At 40.3% G+C, this 20,543-nt stretch overlaps 1 protein-coding gene across 1 annotated transcript; it reads left to right on the forward strand.

The window, feature by feature from the left end:
* The first annotated feature begins 1,101 nt into the window (after positions 1–1,101).
* Positions 1,102–16,188, forward strand: ISOC1 (isochorismatase domain containing 1). The gene is made up of 5 exons (XM_015849401.3): positions 1,102–1,416; positions 10,800–10,919; positions 11,077–11,280; positions 11,691–11,807; positions 14,721–16,188. The coding sequence occupies exons 1-5, from the start codon at positions 1,126–1,128 to the stop codon at positions 14,865–14,867; spliced, it is 879 nt and encodes a 292-aa protein (XP_015704887.1). The 5' UTR covers positions 1,102–1,125; the 3' UTR covers positions 14,868–16,188.
* Positions 16,189–20,543: the final 4,355 nt, after the last annotated feature.

Genomic DNA, 20,543 nt, shown 5'->3' on the forward strand with positions numbered 1-20,543 from the left:
TCCTCTTGAAGTCTTACTTTGTACAGTGTCTGCCCAAACACAGTACAGTTTGCATGTTCTCCCTGTGAAGTGCGTAAGCCATTGCAGATTTGCTTTTTTGTGTGTGAAATAACCACTTTCAGGCTGCTCCAGAGCCTGCTCAGGTTATCAGCGTGTGAACACAGTCCTGAAAGCATCCTGATGCTTGCAATCTTCTTATCAACTTATATAAGCAACGCATTTTCTAAAAAATTAGAACAATCTAGTGAAAGCAGAATTGGCATTTGGTGCAACAGCTGCAGGTTTCTGACACCAGCACAACATAAGAGCAACGCTGAGGATAAGACAGTCAGTATCTGGCAGGGCAGACGGTCATTACATTGATGCAGGTGCCACTGCCTTGGGTAATGCATATAAAGCGCCCACTCAGTATACTAGCAGTGTTTTCTTTCCGTGAGGTAACACACACACTGCTCATATCCCTCTCCTCCAGCACATCGAGTGCAACAGGTCTGTACTGTGGAAAAACGATGGACGCATCGTGGCTGAGCACCGCTGGCAAAAATGAGAGAGGAAAATAAGGTGAATTCATCGGAGACTCGAGAGGGCAGCCCGTCAGGAAGTGCAGCGCTCCTCTCAAACCGCCCTGCTGGCGGCTCTAACTGCACACACACATCCTTGGGCGCTCAGACCGAGCGCATGAGGTGGAAACCCTGTGCCACACTCACGGCCGCTTCCTGCACCGTGCGGGCTGCTGCCGGGTGCCAGGCGCGCTGCGACCGCACCGACGCGTTTTCAACCCGCTTCTGTGCTGCGGGCCGCGCTGGCAACACATCCCGCCGAGGGACGGGACAGCTGGCCCAGCCCCAGCTCGGGGCCGCAGTGCCGAGCTCGCCCCGTCGGGGGGAGCGGCAGTGCAGGGACACTCGATACCTCCCAGACCGCCCTAAACGAAGCACCCTACTGGCCGCAACGACCCACCCCGCTCCGAGGGCAGCGGTGCAGGTCCCGGCCCCACGGTGAGAAGGGCGGAGCCGCCGTCCGGATTGGGGGCCGTCGGCACCGCCCGCCCTGCCGGGGGGAGGAGGCGGCAGGAGGAGGAGCGGCGGCGCGGACCGCAGCGAGCTGGCTTGGTTGCCCCTGAAGATGGCGGCTGCAGCCGCTCCTCCGGGCGCTGGCTGCTCGCCTGCGGGTGGCGGCTCCGTGCCCGTCCTCTTCTGCTTCTCGGTCTTCGCGCGGCCATCGACCGTGCCCCACGGCGCCGGCTACGAGCTGCTGATCCAGAAGTTCCTCAGTCTCTACGGGGACCAGATAGACATACACCGCAAGTTCGTGGTGCAGCTCTTCGCCGAGGAGTGGAGCCAGTACATCGACCTGCCCAAGGGTTTCGTGGTCAGCGAGCGCTGCAAGGTGCGCCTGGTGCCGCTGCAGATCCAGGTGAGAGCCTCGCCCGCCCCGACGGCTGCCACAGGTGTGGGCGGGCGGCCCCGTCCTGCCATCGCCGCCCTCCTTGGCTCATGGAGCCTCCTCCGGGCCCGCTCCCAGCCGCTCGGACACGGGTGACTGGTGCTGGGAGCCGCCGGCGCGGCGGGGATGGGGCGGTGGAGTCGGTACCGCGCCGAGCAGTGGCTAAAAGCGGAGCCGGTTCCGTCCGACAGCCGCAGCCCCCGGGGCGCGGCGGGGCCGAGAGAGCCGCTCCCCGACGGTAGCGCAGCCGGCACTGCTGGCGTTCTTCTTTGCGGAAAGTTTTGTGTTATTGAGCGGGGAGGCGGGCGGGCACGCTGCGCCGCGCGGGTTTGATAGCCCGGTTTTGTATTCCGTGAATGAGAACTTGTTTTACACAGCGAACGGCGGAGCTGTACGGTGGCTGAAATAACAAATGCTTCTCCTTTAAAAGAGGCAGCCGGTGTGCCAAGCTCCAGGTAGTGGCAACACGATTAGGTGGAAACCAAAAGATTGCCCTTAAATAGGGCTCTATCAGAGCTCGATTTCGGGGCTTGCGGGTCCATGGGGTTTCCTGTATTCCTTCTCACTGAAGAATCCCCTTATGGGTTCATAACTCACTAGTTCTGCAACCACGAACCAGGAGAGCAGCCTGCCAGACAGATCCCGTACATGTGTTTCATACTGAGTACTTCGTATTCGTACCCTGCGCACTGGAGATTCATGCCAGTCATGCAGTAATTGTTGCACTGGGAGTAACGTTTCTTTTCTCCTTTCTTCAACATTAAATAATTTGACTTTATTTTATTTTTATTTTTTTAACACAGTTTTAGTTCAGAATGTGCTTCTTAATATGTAATTCAGAACTTCCCTCTTTGACAAGCTCAAATTACTAATAAGTTGAAAAAATGGTATTTTAAACAGTGAGCCACAGCTCGCTTTCTCCCTGCTTCCAGAAACAATCCGTCTCACAGTGCTTGCAAACTCTGCTTAATCATAGCGTCTTGAGCTCGTAAACTTCCAAGGTGGCCTGCTTGCATGGGCTGTGTGTCAAGGATGCCTTTGAAGTCATCTTTTCTTTCTTTAACCCTGTGTATGGATATGAAAGTAAGAATCAAACTCGTTTAAAAACTTATTTTGTCATTGATTATTCACCTTCTTATTCGTTATTCATTGTATTTAGCTTAAAAACCTTTCTTCTTTGTGTGTTGGAGACAGAATGGGTGGGTGCTCCAGCCAAGGAAACAGCCACAGATCATCTCCAACTTGCACAAAGAATGGTATGGGCAGTGTTAAGTCAAGCAAGGATTTTAAAAACAGAACATGCGTAATCTCAGGCTGTAACAGTACTGCAGGGTCATAGTTCTGTTTCTTCTGTGTAGAGACTGTCACTTTGCAGAGACCTTCTTGCAGGTGTCTGGCTGTATTGAAGCTGTTAATGCAGCCTGAGCATTCATAGCTGTATGTAAAAGGTCACTGTAAAAATCTCAGTGTAAAAGGTCAGTACTGGGACATGCAGGAATATATCATTGTCTGAGTGCAGCAACTAGGTAGCTTTAACTGAATCCAAGATGAACCACCGTGTAAACACATTGTCTAATTGATTAACTGTTTTCACTGATGCTGTTACAATTCTGTGACAGTAGCAACTGTTGATATGAGAAAGGCGTTAGTTCAGTGTTGTTTCCTTGATGTGCTTCAGCAGCTGGGAATGAGATGGAGACATAAGCAGTGTCAGTCGGCTCGCCCTAAGCCCCCAGCAGGTGCCTGGAGACAGCTCTTTTGAGGAAGCACTCAGTCTGATACACAGAGCTGTGCTTTTTAAGACCTTTATGTTCTCCGTGATGCGCAAGATGGAGAAATGAGGTTATGATTTCTTTCCTTACATTGTTCATACATCACTGCTATTATTTGCTATTTTTTTTTTTCCTGATGTTTTTTCAGCAGTGACGTGTGACATGGGTTTGTCAGACCTGCATGTTACACAGTGGGTCAAAGTACCATTTTGAACGTGTCTTTTGAGGAGGACATTGTTTGATTACTGATGTGCTGTGACTTGCACCATTAGAAATATATTTGTTTCAAAATTAAGATTCAAAAATCCACATTTCTAGACATTAATTTCATTATTTTAACTTGAATGTTTATAAATAGATGTATGTGCTTAGTTGTGAATGCAGGTTGTTTTATTTTATTTTTTAAGCCCTATGGTGGTTGTGCCCTTATCTGGAAAGATTATTTTTTCTTGTGGAAAGACATCCTTGTGCATTATCTCAAGAAATACCACCACTGAATGATGCCTGACTGGCCTATTTCAATTTCCTGCCTCTGCAGTTGAGGGAGAGAATAATCTTGCTGAGAAATTAACATATGCTCTTCTCTGAGAGCCACCCTTGTGCAGTTCGGTTCAAGGCTTGATCCGTATGGGGACATTTTTTACTGATGTTTTTTCTCCAGTTTCATTTGTGCCTTTGTGCTGTGGGCCTATCGGTATGTTTGTTCTATTTTACTGGCATGTGCTCTTGAACTTCCAGTTTCCATCCAGTGTTGCAGAGGAGGTTACAAAAAGCCAGCTTTTCAACTTGATTACTTATCCTGAAGCTTCTCAGTTGTATGCTTGCAATGTTGAGGGACTTTTTCTTTCACCTCTGCCAGCTGGTACGGAGGGTATTTGCTTAGAAATGGAGAGGTCAGTGAAAGAGAATCTGAATGTTATAAAGCATCTAATAGAGAGATATTTATGCCCAGGGTGGAGGAACCTTGCTGTAAAAGTTCTAACCTTTTTAAGAGAAGAGGAGAAGTAAAGAGAAACCAGAGATACCAGAAGAGAAAACAGTGATACTCATTATGACCAGGTGATAGAGGAGTTCAGGCAGCTTTCAGATATACTCCTATTATATCTATTGCTGTCAGAACATCAAGGTGACTTCCAGTCAGTAATACTTGTGTTCAGTGTAAATGGGTAAGATTATTATTGAAATAATTGTGTAAAGCACCTCCACTTCAGGCTCTTTTGAAACATGTGCTGGTGACTTGAGTATCTTTCTTGTCTGGAAAGTCTGCTAGGAGAATGGTATTTCATTGTTACTGATGCATAAAGAAAAGTATTTTTATCAAAATTTATCCTTTATTTATTTATTTTGCACACATCTAATATTTAAATGCTCCTGGATGGGAAGTAACCGTAAATCTGAAGCTTGAGTCCATTTTCTCAGGGCCAGGAAGAGCTTGGTCAGAGAACAGGTTGTGGTCTGTGGGTGTGATGAGGGAAATTAGGTAAAGGTACAGCTTTAAATTTTGGTACTGCTAAAGTTAAATACAGTATTTCTAAATTGGAGGATGTGGGGAAGGAAGAAGAGGGAAGGAGCACTTTGAAACTTAGGTGAAAAATTGTGAGATAGGATTCTTCTAGTTGAAACTGCTTGTGTATTCGTAATCCACGGCAAGCACTTTGGTCATGGCAGATTTTGTTGAAGAATTTCATACTGCCTTAATTGTATGAATGTGGTGTGCAGATCTGTACTTTAAGGCACTGTATTGCATATCAAATGCTGTGGTTCAGCCTAGTGTAACATAAATAAATGTCTTCCTGACATGAATACATACAGCCAGTTTTTCCATTGAACTACGTTAAAGTGAATTTCTTCAGTTTGTTTTCACTTTGAAAGAGGAAAGGCAAAGTAAAGCTGAACCTTTTCCTTTTAAAGTAGGTGAGATTCATTTCACTGTTGTATTTTAAGGTAGTTTTTGAAATGCTGTGGCTGCAGGGTCCACCATTCTGCTGTAGTAGTGGGCAACCTTGGCAAGAGATTTGTAAGTGTTGTCACGTGGGACTCTCTGTTTCAATTCTCATTCATTACCTGTGCTAGGGGAAAATTGCATTTTTTAATGTGTAATGGTTCCCTTAAGTTCAGTTAGGGAAAGTATAGAAAAAGAGCCAGTATATGTTAATACTTTTGTGAAGTTGATTCTGTAATTGCAATCCTTCATCATAGTCTTCACATATACACTTCATATAACTAATAATCATCTGCAGAGATGAAATAGATAAATATGATATATATGAATATCTATCATCTGTATATGAATATTTATATTATATTTATAAATAGATAAAAACACCCGTCCCTTTTCTGGAGTAGGATTTAAAGCTGTGTGTAACCTCTGGCAGCATACCTTTAAATCCTGTTCTGGATATGGTCCTAGGGATGACTTCTCTAGCTGGGTAAAAGAACTGCATCAGGTTATGTTACCATCTGACATACTAATTCTTATTTTGAGATGGATAATTTCCAGCCGGAAAGAAGAAGGCCCTGATATGAGAAATGAAATGAAACAAAGGCAAGAGAAATGAAATGAAACAAATGCAAGAGCTTGCATGCCTCTCTTTATGTTCCCTTCCTTCCACTCCCTTCCCCCCCAAAAAACCCCAAACAAACAAAAAAGACTGCTTAGAGGCATTAGGAGATATTTTACTTGGGGTGGATTTTGACAGAGAATGCCTAATTTTTGCCATTCTCTTGTCTTTTCAAATCTCCTGTTCTGAGGAAAACAAGCAGGTATTGATTTTGGAATCATCATCTGCTTCTGGGTTCTTCCATGTTCCATGGTATTAAACTGAAGTACAGAAACTGTTGCATAAAACCAACTTGATAATAAAAGAAAGTAGATAGAAGACCTGCTGCTTGTGGTATTTGCTGTAAAAACATGGGATTCAATGGAAGTCTAAAATGAATGCTGTCTGGAAAGGGACTTGTTTTTTTTCAGTGCTTTGCTGTCAAATAGGACAAATAATGAATTGAGTGCTGTAGGGTCTATTCTGAGTCCTATGTTTGAAAATATTAAGTCATACTTTGGACAAATGCTATTCTTACAGTAGATTTCAAGCTGGGGGAAGCTGTTGAAAATACAAATACAGATTTTCGTGAAAAGTTGGATAAGTATAACATGGTGCAGTTGAAAATGGAATCAAGAATGTGTTGCACTAAAGTAGAAACAATCAGCTACACAAATAAAAGATGAGGGAGAGCTCAAGTAATGATTTTGAGGTTAAATGGGATCTCTGGAGTCTTAAATATTGTCAGTCATGGAAAGAGCAAATAGCATACTGGAAATTAGTTGAATGGAGCCTGCAGGGCCTGTGAATTGACAGGTTTTCTCTGAAGACTTCCTAGTGCTGAGTAGCAGTGTGATGAAGTGGTACTGTTAAGGCAGTGTTGGCTGACTGAAGTGAGGTATGGTAGTAGTGGCTGTGCATAGCTGTATGTATTAAAGAGGAAGGCAGTACTCTTGCTTTTCCAATCTGCTGTGGACAGAATTTGAAATAATGATCTTACAAAGGAGTTGTGGGTGAGGAAAATGTTGCAAAGTAAAAATAGCAGAGCTGTGGGGTGGAATGTATAGGAACTCTGTAAATCGTGTCACTGTTATTTAAAATACACCAAATGGAATACCTATTGATGAACAATATTTTGTTGTACTTGATCCTTCTGTAAGGGTAGACTCATCAACTTCTTGTTGGCTTTTCTTGTTGGCTCATGTTTGTTCCTCTTCTGAGAGCAATGGTGCCTCACTGTGTAGAGGTTCTAAAGAGGTTCTTCACTGTGAATAATTTAGTAGAGGTGCCTAGAGGCTGCTTTACCTAACACACATGCAAAGTCAAGTTGGCTGTTGTTTTGCCTTCCTGCCTGCTCAAAACATCAAAGAATGGAGATTCCACCATCTGAAGTAATGTGTTTGTGTTGCTCTGCTCTCCCTTTATTATGGGTGTTTGATGCTTTGAGAGCAGTTGGCACGCAAACTGTGAGGTGTGGGAATTTACTTTTTACATTTCATAAATATTTACATATTTATTACATAAAAATTTTCACAGCAGTTTAAACAAGCCATTTCATGTGAGTGAGCATGGCTTCCTTTGTAGTTTTGTGGTCTTTGAGATCAAATTGATTTGCTTAAGGAATGTAAGACAAATTGGTGAAAGATTTTGGAGTAATATTTAAGGATTCCTGATTCTCTTTTCTTTCGGAATATAGTGTTTTACCAGTTTTGTAATTTTATTTTAGCTTAAAATGTCTGAATCTCACATTGCAGAAAGTGAAGTGTATAAAATTAATGGGTACTTGCCAGGAGCACTCATTCAATTTGATTTAAGTCTTCTGAAAAGCTCCTGAATGGATGTAATTTCTCTTGGGTTGTCTTGTAATTAAGAGTAGTATGTAGTTGCTTTTTTTTTTTTTAATTTTTAAATGTAGTCTTTAGCTGGAGCCTTATCTCTTGCTTCTGCAGGCAATGCAAGTAATTTCATACAAATAAAAAGCTCTCTTTTAAACTGTGTGAAAATGTGGTCTTTAATTCTGTGATTTTTTTTTATTAATATTTTTAAAAATCCCACTTCCTTTGGACTCTGATTCCTGCTCAAGGGAAAGTCTAGGATATTATTTTTGCCATTAATATTTATTCAGTGCATTTTCTGGCAGTAATACTGTCAACCTTCTCTGCTTTCGTTTTAGCCTTTTGTCTTTCATCAACTTTCTGCTAGAAGATCTTGTAGACAAAAGAAATTGACTGTGTGATGCAACTATGTGTATGTGTGCTATTTAAAGCATGTATAAAGTGGAAGTCTTTTTTTTTAATCTTTAATTTATCCAGTTTTTGTGTCAGCTCTAAGAGATGGAGAGATAAAAATGAATTCTAGGAATGTACTCCTGTTGTTGATAGGGTTTTTTGTTTGTTTTTTTTTTTCCCAACACTTTAAGCACTGTGTTCATACATCCCTTTTCAGAGCTTAGAATTTTCCATGTGCATTTAGACTGGCTTGTCTCCCATGAAATAAAATCCTGATTACCTGTTTGTACCTATACTGTACTGCTCAGTATCACTTACATTAATTTTAGAAGTATATTAAAATCAGGCTGGAACCACTTTTCTCCTTCTGCTTTGACTCAAAGTATCATAGAATGGTTTGTGTTGGAAAGGATCCCAGGGATCATGAAGTTCCAACCCCTCCACCCCCTACAGGTTTGCCAACCACTAGATCGAGTACTAGGTCAGAATGCTCAGAGCTCTATCCAACTTGACTTTGAATATTTCCAGGGTTGGGCCATCTACAACCTCTGTGGGCAACTTGTTCCAGCACCCCACTGCTCTTTATTTTAAAAAAACAAACAAACCTTCACCTTGACATGTAATCTATATCTCCCCTCCTTTAGTTTAGAATCATACAATGATAGAATTGCTCAGGTTGGAAAAGACCTTCAAGATCAAGTCAACCACAACCTAACCATGCTACCCTAACTCTAACAACTCACTGCTAAATCATGTCTCTGAGCACCACTGCCGGATGGTTTTTAAACATGTTCAGTGATGGTGACTCAGCCACCTCCCCAGGGAGCCTGTTCCAGTGCTTAACAACCCTTTCTATAAGGAAGTTCTTCTTGATATCCAAATTAAACCTCCCCTGATGAAACTTGAAGCCATTTTCCCTTGTCCTGTCACCAGAGAGAAGAGACCAAACCTGCTCTCAATGGAGTCACTTTCTCTAAGAGAGCAGTAAGGTATCCTCTCAGCTTACTCTCTTCCCCAGACAATTTTCCCTTGTCCTATCACTATACACTCTTAAGAAAAGTTGATTTTCCTTCTGTTTATAAGCTTGCTGTAAGTAATGGAAGTCTGCAATGGGATCTCCTCTCAGCTTTCTCTCTTCTGAGAACAAGCTGTGCTTGTTCAGCCTGTCTTCAGAGGGGAGGTGCTCCAGCCCTTGGATCATTCTTGTGGCCTATCTCTGGACCCTATCTGGAAGAATCATAGAATGGCTTGGTTTGGAAGGGACCTCAAGGATCATCAAGCTCCAACCAACCCCCCTGCTTCAAGCAGGGCTGCCAACCTCCGTATTTAATATTAGAACAGGCTGCCCAGGGCCCCATCCAACCTGGCCTTGAACACCCCCCAGGGACCTTCTTGTGCCTCAGTTTGACCAGCGTGTCCTTGCCAAGCCATGCCAGTTTCATGCCTCCCCTGCCTGCTTACTTGTTCTGCAGGATGGAGAGCTCTTGCACTCTCAGAAAGGCATCCTTAAAGAGTAACCAGCATTTTTTGTTTGTTTGTTTGTTTCCCCCTCTGCCCAAGCACAGGAACAGGGATTATGGGGTACAGCTGGGACCTCCATGGAGGTCAATAGTTGAGGTTATGGGGATCTTTTCTGTGTTGGATCCCTTGAGAGCTGAGGGAGAGTTCCAGCTGTGGGCAGGAGTTCCTCAATATCTGCTCCAGCTCCTGATGCAGCCAGGGCAGCAGGAGATGGAGAATAGCTAGATCCTGGCTGAAGAGGTTTGCCCATGTGTGGGTTTGGAGGCCACCCATGGAAGCCCTGGACCTGCAGCCTCTGATTGAGAGCCTAGGTCTCTAGGCTAGCTACTGTCTCTCACTGATGTTGTTGCAGCAGGTGCTACATTGGAAAAAGCAGAGTGGCTGTAATTCCTTGACCTGGAGAGGGGTGGGAGTCCCTCAAGGAGGAAACCCTGCCAGCTGCCCATGGAGAGTGCCACACACAGATTTCCTCTCCTGCTGTGAGATAAGGTGTCCTGAAAGGCCTTCATGCCCCTGCTGTGACAAGAGGTGCTGCCTGGACAGTAGGCAAGGTTCCATGGTATTCTAGGACACCTGAATTAGGGCCTAGAAGCCCTACAAGAGCACACATCCCCTCTGTGGCTTTTAGACCAAGGTGCAAGGCCTTGCACTATCTGAGGAACAGATGTTCAAGAATCCCTTGAAACAGAGGAAAGAGGTTCCCATGGCCAGACTCTTTGAGTTGAGGGGAAAGAAGCCCTCAAAGGCTAAGGCAGGACCAATGGGGCTTGAGTCAGGGCTTATTAACACTGCAGGAGCAAAGGGCCAAGTGTCATGATGCATGGGTCAGGGAAAGGAGGCTTTGCAAAGTCATTGCATGAGGAGTGATGGTGATAGAGAGAAAATTCCCCCTCAGGACCAAATGTGCAGGCACAGCAGTACTCTGAGCTAGGGAAAGAGGCTCTGCAAGAGCTGAGGACCAAGTCACATAGTGCTTGAGTGAAGGGAAGGCTCCACTAAGGCCTGTCAGCTAGTCCCAGCAGTGCTCGAGTCAATGCACAGAAGCTTCACAAGAGCATGAGGCCAGGTTTTATGGAACCCTGCTCAGGGAAAATGGTTCTTGCAAGGCCATAATGGTTCAGTTACAGCAAACAAAAACTACATCAAGAGTGCGTGGGCACTTTGTGCTACAAGGCCTGCTGGTGTTCTAGGACACCTGGGAGATGCCATGAATAAAGCTTTCCAGACTTCTTATTCTGCTGCTTCTTCAAAAAGGTCCTCGCTAGCATTAATAGCATTATTTTCTTTTTCAGATGACTACTTTAGGCAACCTGACACCATCAAGCACTGTGTTTTTCTGCTGTGATATGCAAGAGAGATTCCGTCCTGCCATCAAATACTTCGGTGATATCATCAGCGTAGGTCAACGGCTGGTATGTTGGTTGTCTTCTATTGTAGTAAGTTTTGATGACATATTTAAATTGCTATGTATAGCTAGCTTACAGATTATTCAGTTTCAAATAATAACTGTTTCTTTGCTCTTGTCATTCTTTAATAATTTCTTTTTGTCCCTTTCCATCCCCCTTACAGCTCCAAGGTGCGCGACTCTTAGGAATTCCAGTCATTGTAACTGAACAGTATCCCAAAGGCCTTGGCAGCACTGTACAAGAAATTGATTTAACAGGAGCTAAACTTGTGCTTCCCAAAACAAAATTTTCAATGGTTTTGCCAGAAGTTGAAGCTGCATTAGCAGAGATTCCTGGAGTCCGCAGTGTTGTCCTGTTTGGAGTAGAAGTATGTGCCTTGCCATTCTTGTACTGTTCTGTGCCATTATCTGTTGGCCTGCGATAGTTGTAGCATTGCTTTCTGTAATTAAAAAAGGTCCATTTATTTCACTTAGACTGTAGAACTCATATATTTTCTATGAAATGAGTAGTTCTTTTTCTCTATGATATTATCTCATAAAATTTGAAAACAGATGTTTTTAAGCTTAACTTATTTGGCATTTTAAAAAACACATTTTAAAACCCAGTTCTCCAGTAATGTAATGCACAGAAAAATACTTATTTGAACCCTGATTAATTATGTAATTTAATTTGGCACCATACAGGTAATATAGTGCATGATGTAGTAGTGATTTATTTGTCTTTTTTTTTCTTTTTTTCTTTTTGGCTTTTTTTTTTTTTTTTTCTCTTCTCTTATAGACTCATGTCTGCATCCAGCAAACAGCATTGGAATTAATTGGCAGAGGTCTGGAAGTTCACATTGTAGCTGATGCCACCTCATCAAGAAGTATGATGGACAGAATGTTTGCTCTTGAGGTAATGTTTCTTAATTAAGGATTTTTACCCCTTGGGCTTGTATGTATTTCTGTATTTGTTGTTTGCTGGCAAGGAATTTATCAGGGCAGTTGGCTGTAATCAGATGTAGGCCTAAAAAGAGGAAGAGGCTCTGATTTTCAGAACAGTTCCACAGTAGAGATGGATTTTGTGTGTGTGTGTATAAATTTTGATGTAATATGTAGAACCCATTTTGGGATACTGGGATTAGAAAAGCAACTGTTTCATAAAGTATGGGTTTCTCTGTATAATCATTTGCATTTCTTGACATTTTGTTAAGGAATATTATCATTACAGCAGAATAAAAGTACCACAGGGCTTTTGTTTTTGTTGTTCCAAACAGTATTTGTTCTGCTGTTGAAAATCCATGAAATGGAGTATAATAAGTGTTTCTGTTCAAAACTCATTCTTGTCTGTCCCTCCCTCTGTTCTTCTTCATCAGTGCAAATTAAAGCTTAATCTCAGGACTGTGATTATAGTAAGGACTTTCTTTCCCCCTTCATGGGGCTTAGTCAGAGATTTAGTTGTTTAACATATATGTTGAGAAAGTGGAGATAAATCTAACAAGATAGTTTAAAAGCAGGTACAACTATGTGGTAGTAAATTTGTGCAAATGGTGCTTCTGTGATGTGCTCTAACTTCCCTACAGGCATCATTGCTGAAGGTCAAAAACTGATATGAACATTAAACACTGCAGGTTTTTCACTGGACCCTTATGTTTATGTTTATTCAGAAATTGAAGCTAGCAATAACTACATTTTTATGCTCCTTTTTATAGAGTTGAAGAAGAGTTGTAATTTCTCCTGTGTCTCATAAACTTGAATTAAGCAGAAGCTTAAATGTCATCTGTCAAATACTTCATAATGACACACATTGTAAGAATGACTGAAATCAGGGAGTTCCTAAGTGAATGCTGTATTGTGATGATAGCAGTAGTAGATGAAGCAAACAAAACTGACACTGGAACCTGTTTGCCATATTTTATGTGTCTTTGTACATTTGTTTATCGCTTACGCTGTGTTTGCTAGCATTGAATTTGATTCAGTGCAACAGAGACTGAATTACTCAGCAGTTAGCTTAGCTCTTCTTTCCAGTCAAAAAGGCATTGATCATCTCAAAACTGCAAAACTTGCAAAAACTGTAATTCAAGAAAACTGATGAGTACTAAGGAAATTTTTAGTAAGTTCTTTCAAAAATTTTTTATGAAGAAAAATGTTTTGCTGTGGGCCATGAAGCGGTCATCACTGCAGTATGATCTGGGGAATCCTTCTCCCTGTGTGTTTCTGCCAATTCTGTTTTCTTCGTACTGTAGAACTAGGGGCTGTGGGATAGAATAAACAAAATCTGGGTACATTTAGAAGCAGGAGACCAGGAGAAAGGAGACACAGACAGGGAGAATGTCAGTGATTCTGACTGACTATGGATTTGTGCTTCTTCAGAAAGTTGGTAAAATACCAAATCATTGAGTAATCCTGCTTTAGTCTTAATGTGCAGCTGACTGTTGCTCGTCAGAGTCTTTAAATTAGTGAACCTTGGGTTGTCTTTTCATGAGAACTTGCTAAAATAATTCATCCCAGCTGGTCAAGGTTGTGGCCGTTCTTGATCTCTGCCCTGTGTGCTGCTAAAGCCTTGTGTCACCATTTGGTCTTGGATTAAGACAGCTGACTCTTTGCTCTTCCTCATCTGTTCTAATTTATTCTTTTGGTGTAGATGAATGTGCGTTTGTTTCTTTTTTCTGGAAGTCAGCAATTTAAGAAAGCATTTTCTTTCCTTGAAGATCAGTCATGCTTTACTGATCCCCTAAATTGGTAATTTTTCTCATTGATTACTTATAGTAAAAACAACTGAATTGCAATGATCTATATCTTCTTTAAAAAATTTGGAGCGCCTCTTTCATAATTATAGTAGAAACCAGACTGAAAATATTTTTTACCTTTTAACCCCTCTTGATTAATTCAGGACCTTGTAGGTGCATTAGATTTGATGGCGCATAGAGTTGGGAAGAGTATGATTGACAGAAAGATGGATCCAGAAGGGGTTTTACTGCCAAAGCATATGTTCTATTGCTGGGAGACTTAATGTGGGTACCCACCTTAAGTAAAGGTGGGCAGCCTTTACTTACAGAAAACTGCTATACAGGCAACAAGCACAGTCTTAAAAGTATAAAAACTTTGTAGTATGTCATACGGCTTGGACTGCACAAAGAATTGCTCTGTTTAGCACGCACTAAAGATCTAGCAGACTTCTTTCAGTTCTGCATTTTATGCAGCTGTGCTTTTTGTTCTGTACTCTTTCAGAATTAACTTGGGAGTTAGTAAGCTGTAATAAGATGTCAATTAAAACCAACTACTTTTGTACCAGTCTGATGTATATATTCTTTTGAAAAGCTTTTCTCTCTGTCTCTGGGGGTTGTTAGTGTGAGTGTGCTGTGTAGCCCGAAGACCAAAATACTAGCATGTAACAAGATCAGAAAGAAAAACTGCTACAATTATATTTGTTGCTTAATTTTTTTTGCTTGGATTTAGATATTTTCTGCTTTCCCGGTTCTTTTCTCCTAAGTCTTTCAAGTCTGTGTGAGAGTTAAGGAAGCTATCTGCTCAAGTGCAAAAGGGATGGGGATGTTAATAGAAGAGAGAGTTTTAAATCTTGGGGAAAAAATCCCGTCCAACTTGGAAGCCTTATCTGTAACCCAGTACAGCATTTTTCCCAAGTCTAACAATAGTCAATATCTGTTCCAGTGTTATAAATGGCATTGTTAGGGAGTTCTAGGATTCAGCCAGCGGTACCTTTGTTAATGGTATTTAAAAATAACATCTATCTCTTTCACCCAGTGTATACTCCTTCATGCTTCCAGGTTCTTACATTTTTTTTTCCCTCTCTTCTTTTCTGTTTCAGCGTCTTGCTCGTACTGGAATCATAGTTACTACTAGTGAAGCTATTCTGCTGCAGCTGGTAGCTGATAAAGAGCACCCAAAATTCAAAGAAATCCAAAATCTCATTAAGGCAAGTGCCCCCGAGTCAGGCCTCCTTTCCAAAGTTTAAAGAGCATGTGGAAGAAGTAAATGTCCTTGCTGTCTTTAAGGATTGTGGAAAGCTCAAGCGCACACATACACATTCTTTCACACTAACTTTGGCAGAGGTGTAAAATTTAAAATTGAAATACTTGTGCTTGCCTTAGCAAAAATTGTCTGGTTATGTTTCTGGGTGCCACTATGTTCTGTTCAGTCACAGCTGTCAGAGGCTTACGGTACCATAGGACCCTTTTGTTGTCAGACTTCAGTACTTAATTTAAGAAAACAAAAATTAAGAGAGGTGCCTGTTATCCTATACACTGATTGTAACAGCTCAAAAGAAAGTGCATACTTCTGTGAAACTTCTTGATTGTGCACTTTGTTGAAATATGCTGTGATACTGTTTTACTTTTGTATTAGTAGAAGATAAATACATGTTGGATAAATGTATTGTGATATGCTTTCATGTTCTATGTAAATGAAATATTTTAATAGGACATAAATTAGAGAGGACTAAGCTGCCTGGAATACATGTGCGAATTTGTTCATTAGGATAAAATATAAATGCTTTACTTAGTAAACAAGACGCGTAGATCAAACAACTTCTGATATTTGATTGCTTTAGTTTGCTGAAGCTTGCACGACAATTTGTGATTGCCCTGCAATTAAATGCCAAGCCCTGTACCACTTACACATATAGAAGCCTGCCATTTAATGAGATCTTTACAAACAACTGACATAAAATCATTAAGATTACCATAAATTTAAGTATTTTGGCAGTGCTAAGGATTTAAAGAACAAAAGCTTTTCAACTTTGAGTGCTGAATCTACTATTATATTTAGATGGTTATGTTTGTTTTTGTTTTTGATTTTTGTTCTACCTTGTTTTGGTTAGATTTAGTAATTCCATCGATCATTTAACAAAGCAAGCTTTGAAACAGACCTCAGCTTCTCTAAGTTTGTGTTTATTTTTGTAGTCTACATCTGAGTGGAGACTGAATGGAGTTTGATCTGAAAGCATACTTCAGCAAAATCGTGTCTGTAACTTATTGATATAGAGTATATTTTCTATCTCAAACCATTTAAAACATGATTGCTCATAAAGGCACTTCTTTTATGCTCCAGTGGTTTAAACGATATTATATAAAGTTTACATTGTGACTGAGACTTTTATTTTTTTAAAAGAAAAAGGGGATGTCATACTGAGCACTGATCTTTTTGGTAGAAAACTAATTACAATATATGTGTGGCTTTAAATTGCATATTTTCCCCACAAGATGGCTCTAAAAGAATTGTTTGAGAGTTATAACCTTTATATGTTCAAAACAAATAAAACATTAACATTTACTGTCTCTCTTATGCTTGTGATATTTATTGAAGAGCAAATCCCAGAAGGTTAGTTTGCCATAGACCTGGTTCTATTTTGTGCAGCTGTGGAATTTCTATAGATGCCATGGGAATTTTGTGTAAAGATCAAGGATGGATAATGTCTAATAATTCTTGCCTTCTGTGTCTTTTTTCAGTGTTGTTTAGTGCTCCAGAACTTGAGGAATGTACGTAATGTTTCAAGTTGGAGGCAGGGAGGGGAGCTAAGTTGAAGAACCATTGTCCTACATCACTGACCTACTTTTTACTTTCTTTTCTGGTATATTAATCATGTTGCCTAGCAGAATGAAGTCCACTTATATAAATCAGCAGCTGTGCACAAAAATACTATGCATTTCTTATGAATACGGTTTTATTGCTTTTATACACTTACGTGGTGAACATAGCTAGAGTAACTAACATAAGTAAAAATGACCATTTTTAGAACAGTATCAATTTCTTCAGTGCCAAATACAAATTTCTTTTGAAGAAGTAATTGCATTTGTTTCTAAACAATTACCATTTTTATGCAAACATAAGTTGGAGGCCAGATGTCGTGAGTTCCTTTTCACATGCAGTCCTTTCCTAGCTAAGTCATCACAAGAGGAATTAGTAATGGTGTGACACTAGGAAAGAATCTTTAAAATTATGTATGTATTTTTTGTATTTACATAGCCTATGGCAAAATATATACTTCTAGTGTTCTCGTTTTGTTGCTTTTTTTCTTCACAGTCTTAAAAAATAAAGCTGCATAAATACCTACTGTTATGACATGATACTAACCTCTTGAAATTCTATTCCATTTGTTAGGTGGTTACATTAATCAACATCACTTACATCATTCAAGTGAGCTTTAAGATTGTCCATTTAAAAAGAACAGAAAAATCCTTGCCATGTTCCTTCTTCATGTGTTACTCAGCTGTATTTCCTGTTCTCTGACAAGTGGGAGCTCCTGTGTGATAAAATATCAAAACTGAGTTGTGTAAGAAGAGGTCTGTGGGCCTGTCTTTAACACAGCTTCTGATACACATCATCCCTGAAGATTAACCGTCAGCTTTTGCTGTGGATTCTGGATGCAAATTGCATTTGATTTGTGTTGGCATGGAAACCTTGAAAATTAATGTTGAGCTGATTTTATTTTCTACTCTTCTCAGCACAACACCTTCATGATTTCTTCCCTTAATATGAAAGGATGAGTCATTTTTTTTCCTTCATCATAATAAAATCTTTAAACAAGCTGTGTACTGTTCACAAAATGATAGTTGTATTACCTAGTGTAAGTACTGTTCTGTCCAGAAAGGATGAAATAAATTAATAAAATAACCACAAAGAAAATTGCTTAGGGAGTAGACTGCTGTGGTTTTGAAGAAACCTAAATCCTCATTGCCTGAGTGCCCAGACGTCCTTTATTTGGAGCCTCCACCACTGCTACAGCTAAGCAATAGACAGGTTTACTGATGTAGTTGCCTTCACCAGCTCTCCTCTCAGGGAAGCAGAAATATAATCCTTGATGGAGAAGACTGGTTTATTTTCCTCAGGAAGAGGTCTGCATTGGTGCAAAGCTACTATGTTGTTTGCCTTACTTGAATAAGTGGTGTATGAATTTTTTACAGAATGTTATAATCTGAGTTTGTGGGATAGTTTTTCTCTGCTTAGCCCTTATCACAGAATCATTTGAGTTGAAAGAGGCTCCTAAAGGTCACCTAGTCCAACTCCCCTGCAATGAACAGGGGAACCTACAGCTAGATCAGGTTGCTCAGAGCCTGGTTCAGCCTGACCCTGAATATCTCCAGGGATGGGGCATCCACCACATCTCTGGGCAACCTGTTCCCAAAGATGAGTATTGGGTTGTTATTTGATTTTGGGACAATTTAGTTTTAAGTACAGAATACTATGCTGTCTACTCCTAGAACTGTGGTTCTTTCTTTTTTTTTATTTTTATTTTTCTTTAATAATCTTTGTTATTACGATCGTCACAAATGACTAGAGAAGTGGTGCAGTGGAACTGTTCTTCCAACATTTCTGCATTTGCCTGAGGCTATCTCTCAGGTAAATGTGCACTTTAGTAAGTCATGCAAGTCATGCTGCTTTTTGATTTTGTCTTCTATTAGAGTTTCTCTTCCCACCACAGTGTTTATCACATTAACTAGACAATGGCATTAATCTTTCAGGAGGCAAGAATCGAGACCATTCTTTCCTTTTTGGAAATAACCAATAACCACTTTTTTTTTAGAGGATTCATCATAGATTCCCTCCCCCCTGCCCTCCCCCCCCCCCCCCCCCCCATGACTTTTATCCAACCAGTAAACTCCTACTGCAACAATTTTTTTCTCTTATGTAAGAGATGAATGTTCAATGTTTTGTTGCTTTAAAAGCCTTGTGTCACTTAAACATGAAGTAATAACTGGAGCTGAAGAGCCCTGAAGAAAGGCGAATGCAAGTGAGGGAGATAAAAAATTTTACTTGGATAAGTGGTCATGCTGACTAGTACTGTTACATAATTCACTTATGAATATCATTCTTTAGTGTGTCTTCTACCATATTAAATGCTACAGTAGTGACAGCAAATGTCAGTGATTTGTAGAATCTGTTTCTTCCCTCTGGATAAACTTAAGTTAAACTATAGTAAATAGGGTGTAACAGATGTCATTCAGATAGGTTTAGAACATCTGTTCTGCAAAATGGCTATAGCAGGAAATCCTTAAAGAAAGTTGATTTCTTTTAATGCTCTCTGAAATGGAGAATTGTCATGAACTGACTTTAGACCTTGAGATTACATCTGAAGAACTGCTTCTGGTACAAAAGAGGAAACAGCTGACAATACAGTGCTGCTTCTCTTAGGACAGAAGTATATATAAATGTCTAGTAAATGTAGACTTTTTATTACTCACCTGAATTGCATAATTTAGGTGCATTTTTAAATTTATTTTTAATTTTTTTTTTTTTTTTCATAGGAGATAAACTTATACTTGCAGATAACTGCCTTGAATAGTTGTAATTTAGTAAGTTTTAGCTTGCTTAGGTCAGCTTAATAGACTTGCTACCAGACTTGACTACCAGAGTTGCCACTGCTATTGACAGCATTAGGCTTTGCTTTTAATAAAACCTTACCAAATGAAGGGAATACTTAATAGAGAATAGACAATGAAATGCAATGGTAAAATGTGAAAAAAGTGCATTTTTTTTCCGTCCATTTTAATGATTATTTTTTTCATGGCCATGTTGAGAACCCACATCACTCAATAACATGGAAATACATCTGAAACTGTCCAAAAATCAAAGACTCTGCTAAGCTTTCTGTTGCTGGAAATCATAAAATGTGCTGACTTGATCTAGACTGTTAAAATCTGAAAGAAAGACTGAAGACCACCACATACTCGACACTGACATCCCTCAGGCAAATGTAAATTGTTCCCTGTTTGGTGGATTCAAGATCAGGGATATAAATACATCTAATCAGAACTGGAATTATTTTACCTGTTTAGGATGTAGAATTTTACAACTAAAAGATCTTTATCCATCTTCTTTATCCAGCTACTTCATTTATCTAGAATGAAATGACTTAGAGCTAAATTACTGTCCACACATCTTGCACACTATTGAGGGATCTGGATAGTGAGGTGGACCAAAATCCATTAGAGGAAGAGTGTCACCATGCTGCCTCAGGGAGGGATGCTGTTAATCCTACTGAGATTGTTTAGAGATTGCAAAAGGTTTTTAGAATCAGGTTCACATTGCCATAAAACCTTAGTTTAGTTGAACTGCTTAAGCTGACTTTTTAAAGAATTGTTTCTACAATTTTTAGGAGCTTGTTAAAATTAAATGTAAGGATGCAATGATTGTGAAATTGTGGTGTATATCTGAATGTGTTATAAATGCTTCAGTAAAATACATTAGACTTTCTGGTCTCTAGATTTTCATCCAGCCTTTTAAGATGTTACTGGGTAACTTGCTGATGTCAATGGGATTTATATCAAGGTGTTTCAGACAGGGAAAACAAATTGAATTTCCTTCCAAGTCATAATGAAGGAAAATGTTGCTGATTGGAACCATCAGGGGCATAAGCTGCCTAACTGTTCACCAGCATGTTTAGCCAACTTATCAGTATTTCCAATTTATGTTTTAAATAAATAAATAATCATTTCATCTCTGTCAGACATTTTATGTGAAGTAGAGCAGGGAGAGAAGTAGCTGGGGGACTTGTTAATCTGCTTCCAACTTTTAGGCAACTTTAACTCATGCTAGGAAAAAAAAAATAACCTAAAACTGGGTGTATGCACACAAAGTACATGCACAGTCCTGTTACTGATCAGTAGTGATTTTTAGGGCACTAAATTGGATT

The sequence above is a fragment of the Coturnix japonica genome, chromosome Z (genome assembly GCF_054131305.1).
Source record: "Coturnix japonica strain WE chromosome Z, WE-NBRP24, whole genome shotgun sequence".
NCBI classification, from domain to species: domain Eukaryota; kingdom Metazoa; phylum Chordata; class Aves; order Galliformes; family Phasianidae; genus Coturnix; species Coturnix japonica.

Coding starts and splice junctions, on each gene's coding strand:
- ISOC1 (XM_015849401.3), top strand. CDS start 1,126: ATGGCGGCTGCAGCCGCTCCTCCGGGCGCTGGCTGCTCGCCTGCGGGT. Junction 1,417..10,799: donor TGGTGCCGCTGCAGATCCAG/GTGAGAGCCTCG, acceptor TTTCTTTTTCAG/ATGACTACTTTAGGCAACCT. Junction 10,920..11,076: donor TCAGCGTAGGTCAACGGCTG/GTATGTTGGTTG, acceptor TCCCCCTTACAG/CTCCAAGGTGCGCGACTCTT.